The sequence below is a fragment of the Chamaea fasciata genome, unplaced genomic scaffold, assembly GCF_029207755.1.
Source record: "Chamaea fasciata isolate MVZ Bird 193981 ecotype frontalis unplaced genomic scaffold, bChaFas1.0.hap1 SCAF_1, whole genome shotgun sequence".
Classification (NCBI taxonomy): Eukaryota; Metazoa; Chordata; class Aves; order Passeriformes; family Sylviidae; genus Chamaea; species Chamaea fasciata.
Window position 1 is genome coordinate 138,837,428 of NW_027094086.1, and position 6,000 is coordinate 138,843,427.

Below are 6,000 nucleotides of genomic sequence, written 5' to 3' on the forward strand. Positions count from 1 at the left end.
TCCTTTTCTAATTTATATATGCACTTTTTTGTGCTAGAAGTCATATATGAGAATCTCTTTATCCTCCTATGATGAGTTTTCCTAAAAAACCTTAAAAATTACTGTGGTGATTGTGACAATGTACCTTTGCACCTTTGTACTTGGGGCTCAGGAGAGAAACTCAGGCTGATAATGCATGGAGGAGAACATCTTGTTATATAAAATTTAATTGATGCTAATACGTTCACCAACAGTATTTTACAATGAAAACAGCAGTGTACATTTTTAAAACTTCACCTACAAGATGTCCAACTGTTTGTGCTTTTTTTTACAGGTAAAAGACCTCACGAGTGTGGAATCTGTACAAAAGCATTTAAACACAAACACCATTTGATTGAACACATGCGACTGCATTCTGGGGAAAAGCCCTACCAATGTGACAAGTGTGGAAAGAGGTTTTCACACTCGGGCTCTTACTCTCAACACATGAACCATCGCTACTCCTACTGCAAACGGGAGACGGAGGAGCGCGACAGCGCTGAGCCCGAGGAGATGGGCCCGGAGATCCTGAGCAGCGAGCACGTGGTAGTCAGGGCGTCGCCCTCGCAGATCGACTCGGATGAGAGGGAGAGCCTCACCAGGGAAGAGGAGGAATACAGTGAGAAAGAGGAAGAGGAGGAAGAAGAAAAAGACATAGAGGGACTTCAGGAAGAAAAAGAATGTAGGGAACTACAAGAAGTAGGGGATGCAGAGGAAGAAGCAGCAGTAGAAGAGGAAGATGGGAAAACTGAAGGTAGCAAGAATGATGAAGCTATAAATCAAGCAAGCAATGCAGAACCAGAAGTTATACAAAATAATGGGCAGGTGTCAGAAGAAAATAACGAATAAAGCTTACATGCTAGGTTTTTTCTAAAAGGAAGAAAAAAAATTGGTAATGAAGTTCCTTCTATATTATACATGCTTTTCATGGAAACACAGTAGCCTGCATACTGTGATTTCTGTTCACTACTGTGTAAAAAAATATATATATAAAAAAAATGAAAAGAAAAAAAAAAAAAAGAAATCCAGGTGTGCCTGAACCTCAAACTTAGTAATTTTTCACACAGTTTTCAAAGTTAGGAACAAGTTTATAACATGAAGCAGATTAGAAAAATACAGTGACTCTGGAAGCAAAGATTTAACAGGTTGTAGGAAACCTGATTATTAGACAAGCATCTGGCATTGTTTGTTTTATCAGTATTAATTTTCATTCTTAAGTTGATTAATTTTTAAACTGTACAATTGGGAGAGATTTATATGATTTTTTTTTTTATGGTAAAACATTTCCTAAATCCACTTCAGTATTTTCTTATGTTTTACAATGTGAGAACTTCTGCACTACAAAATTCCCTTTTGCAGAGACGTGTAATGCAGTTGCAAACAGTGCTTGGCTACCTTTGTAAATTCAACCTAGAAGGTAGCAGTTTATGACATTAGATGTTGTAGTAGAGCATATTATCATTTAAAGTGTATTGTTAGCCTTAAGAAAGAAGATGATAGAAGAACTGAAGTTTCTTACTCACGTGGTTAAAAATGTAGTTGAGAAGATTGTCGTTGAGTTCTGATTGCAGGGACTAACAGTGTTAATACTGGTAAGGACAGGAAAGTTGTCAAAAACAGTGTTTGTAATTGTGTTTTGAGTATGTAGTAACAATATGAAGGATATGATATGAAGCTTTGTATCTCCTTTGGCCTTATGCAAGACCTATGTGCTGTAAGTGCCATTTATCAGTATTACAAAGGCTCTAAGCAGCCTTTATCCAATGTGTGGCCTACAATAACTAGCATTTGTTGATTTGTATCAAACTTCTAAACTATTCATGGGGAAAAAACACTCAGCCATCAGAGAAGTAAGAACACTGGTATATTTCATTATTTAATTATTTGGTGGTATTTTGGGTTAATACCTGACTTGCAGAATTTCTCTACAATAATTACAAGGGAAATTTTCTAATCTGCTTTATTGCTTTATTGGTTTACTTTAATTTCAGACACATACATGACATGTTATCTGGCTCATAAGTATTTTCAAATGTTAGTTATTATGGACCCCATTTATTAACAATGTTAGCTGATTTTTACCTATCAGTATTATTTTATTTCTTTTAGTTTATAGATCTGTGCAACATTTTGTACTGTATGTCTTCAAACCTGGCAGTATTAATACCCTTCTTACTGACATATGTACCTTTTTAGTTTTAGAAAACTTTTATATTTATGTGTCTTATTTTTATATTTCTTTATTTATTACACAGTGTAGTGTATAATACTGTAGTTTGTATTAATACAATAATATATTTTAGTATGAAAATTTGGAAAGTTGATAAGATTTAAAGTAGAGATGCAATCGGTTCTCTTGCATTGAGATTTGATTTAACAGTGTTATGTTAACATTTATACTTGCCTTGGACTGTAGAACAGAAGAATTAAAATGGGAATGTATTAATTTTACAATTGCAATCAATTCATTTTACCTTTACCCAGTTTTTAATATAAAGCTCTTAAATTTTGAAATTCACTGTGTGACTAATAGCATGATGCTCTGCGGTTTTATTAAGAGATTAGTCTAACCATAAAACTCTCATTTCCTTAGTAAGCCAAATTAGAATAATCTTATAAAACAGTGTTGGGAACAATGTTTAACATTTTTGTGCCAATTTGTTCCTGTATTCATGTATGTATGTTACAAATCTGAAACTTCATTTTTAAGTTCCTTGTTACATCATGGTCATTTTCTAGTTTTTTACCAGACTCCCCATCTCACAATAAAATGCGTCAACAAGTCTGACTTACTGTCATTATTCTGGTAATGTAGAAAGTTGATTTAAATTATTTCTATGAGAAGTTACTGAGACACACCTCCTGCTTAGTGTCGATCCTGGGTTTCAGTGGTACATAAGGAGCATGGAAGTGAAAGAAGGGTTACTTTGAACTGTGTGCAGGCACAGGGATTCCTACATCAGTTCATTGATTTACCATTGTCAGAAGAACTGACTTTTCAAACTGAAGTGTGTTGTTCTTTTGGGTCTTTTTATTTTGCTGTACTTACCTAATACACTGTTTAATGCTATTTTTCAATAAGATTGCTTTTAAATGAAATAAATCCACAGCTGTTTTCTGGACTTAGCAATAACTTAGTTGTCCATGGGGAGGCTGACATATATATTGCTGTTGAACTTTCCAAAGATACAATACCAACATTGATTTCAGTAATGTAAGTATAAAGGCTTGAAAATTTTATTCTATATGCATGTTTACAAGGTTTTGCAGGTCACGCAAAGTTTGCAGACTGTTCTTTAAGCAAAGTTCTGTTCTTTAATGATCCCTAAAATGGGATTTCAGTTGTTAATATGGGGGGCGGGGGGTTCACAAACATATTTAAGTTACTTTATATTCACATACTTAAGTTTTGGGTATTTCTCAATCTTATTTTCTCAACATTAATACATACAAAGTATTTCTCCCATATATTAATCATTGTACTTCTTGTGCATTTTGCTGTACAGTGTATGAATACTGCACTTTTAAGTAAACTTCTACCTTCATAATACCACTGAGCTAAATACGAGAAAGGTGTTTTGGAAAAAACAACTATTTATGTTGCATTAATAATATTGCCTTGTCATTATTATCATAACAGAATTAATCAGGTGGTTCAGAATTTCTCACAGGTAAAACTGTTTCTGGTCTCTTTTAGGTAATGAAACACACCTTCTTGAAACTATTTTAAGATTATCTGTATTTTTCATACCCAGAGATGTCTGTGGTAATAAACCCAGTCGGACATTTGTTGAAATGGGAAAGTTCTGTCGTCTTCAGTATTAGAACAGAGGATTTTAATAAACCCACTCATGTGACAGCTGAATGTAGAACGCTAGTAACTTGGATAGAAAGTAAAGTCCAAGCAACTTTTACTCAGGAAATGTCATTGTTTTGGGGGAGAAAATTTATATTCTTTACTTATACTACGTTATTAACATTTTTATCTTCCAAATGGATTGGTGCATAGACTTTTCCATCTGTTAAGCTCAGTGATGTTTTTGGTGTTTGTGACTTTGTAACATCATCTGTTATCTGTTTGGAAAACGCAGAAACTGTGGTGTGTTTTCATTTAGTTGAGCAAACTCGTGTGGAAGCCAGAGGTGCTTAGAGGACGTGGGCACCATTCCCAGCCCCAGCAGTGAGATTCCAGCAGTGAGGAAGCTCTGTGTGTTTGAAGCTGCCTGGGCAGCTGTGATGGAGTCCAAGCCCCAGGGGAGCAGCAGCAGCCCAGCTGTGGCCATGTGGGGTTTTGTGGTTTTGTGACCTCTCTCTAAACTAATGGCAAAGGAGTTTCAAGGACAATAAGTTTCACACATTCAGCAACAACAACAACAACAACAACAACAAAAGAGGGGGGAGCAAAAGCGTAAAGCCTTTGGTTCTGTCTTTTAGAGATAAGTGGAAGTTGGGAAAGAGCAGTGAGCATAAGATGCGTAGTTTTAGTGAAATTCCACTGTGCTATGACCTGTTCTTCAGTCACAAGATGAAAAGTCCATCAGCTGCCCTGTGTGCCCAAGCTGATGTCTGCACCTGCTTCTTCCTCAGGCTCACCATGCATGGCTCATCTTGGCTCAGCAGTCAGGGAGCAGGCTGACAGATAGAAAAGTGTCCTTGGAATTCTGCATGGGACAGAGCCCTGCTGTGCCTGGGGTGCTGGTTTTGCTTCTGGGGTGCTGGTTTTGCTTCTGGCACTGACCTGTCTCCAGAATATAACAAATCACTGCCTCAAAATCGGTTCTAGTTGCAAAATTGTGACAGTTGTAGGTCCTCTTTTATCAAGTAATGTGAGAATAGGAAACATATTACAGAATAACTATAGGAAGATTGTTACAGAAGTAAATACTAAGTTTCGGCCCTGGGATGGCACATACCCTTTTGAGGTCCTGAGCTAATAGGAGAAGAGAGAGGGACTTAAGGCTACAGAGAAAACTCGAGGGGAGAAAATAGAGAATACATTGAGAAGGAATAACTGCTCCTTCTCTTTCAGTAATACTCATAAGGCTTCCCAGTGGTGATTTTGGTGGCATTCCCAAATTCTCCATAGCCACATTGCTGTCTACTTGCTGTTTTTCTGGAGAAACCTATCCACATGTGTAATCAATAGCACAGCAGCATTCAGCAATGCTGTATGTTGAGCTCAGAAGGGTTTTTTACATATTGTATTGAATTCCAAATAGATTAATGGATGCTAGAAAAATAATTGAAAAAGTTTTGTTAACTTTGGCTAATCTCAGAGTTGCAATGTGTTTCAGTAAATACCTTAAATTTTAGTAGAATAATGCAGTATGGCATATCAACCCAGAACATAACATATTTACCCTAAAAGTCACAATTGTTCAGACGGAGTAAAAATTGCTTCAACTGGCAACCAGTGTTGTACTCACACTCTTGAGTGAAATTATTCTAATGCAATTATTAATGGGAAACCCGGAGTCAGTGTCTGTACAAGCAGCACTTTACTCATGTTTGTGCTGGCAAAGTGTACCTGGGGTGGTGGTGGCCATCAGACTGAGTGGCAATTTGAAAGCAAAGCTATTTCCAAGATAGAAAATATCACACTACAGGTTTTGCCACAGCGAAATGCTACTCGGAGGCTTTTATCATCAAAGCAATGAAAGATCAGGACATGACACTCCAAACCAACATAGAAGTCTATAACAAGGAAATGAAAGTACTTCTTAGGGTACAGAAGACCATTAGAGGTGAAGGAAATGGTGTGAGGATGAGAAAAGTCCATTTTGGTCCTGGAGGCTGTAGTGAAGACAGATGATGGAGGAAGAGAGAGAAAAAGCTTAATGTGCACTGTGCTGAGCATTTCTTGAAAGTGTGCTCTTTCTAATTATTTACTACTAACGTATAAGTCTGCACACAATTCTTTGCTTGGATAGAGGTTTTGATGTGTGTTTTGTGGTTCACAGTCTGGTGCTTTAAGAAGTACTT

The 6,000-nt window shown here is 36.7% G+C and overlaps 1 protein-coding gene across 2 annotated transcripts in view; it reads left to right on the top strand.

Annotated features, from left to right (window-relative positions):
* ZEB1 (zinc finger E-box binding homeobox 1) overlaps window positions 1–2,803 on the top strand; it is a 123,110-nt gene extending 120,307 nt beyond the window's left edge. For both annotated transcript variants that reach the window (XM_066199856.1, XM_066199864.1), the window contains exon 9: window positions 314–2,803. In XM_066199856.1, the coding sequence (XP_066055953.1) occupies window positions 314–867 (554 nt within the window). In that variant the 3' untranslated portion in view covers window positions 868–2,803. The remainder of the gene's footprint in view (window positions 1–313) is intronic.
* The last annotated feature ends 3,197 nt before the right edge of the window (window positions 2,804–6,000 follow it).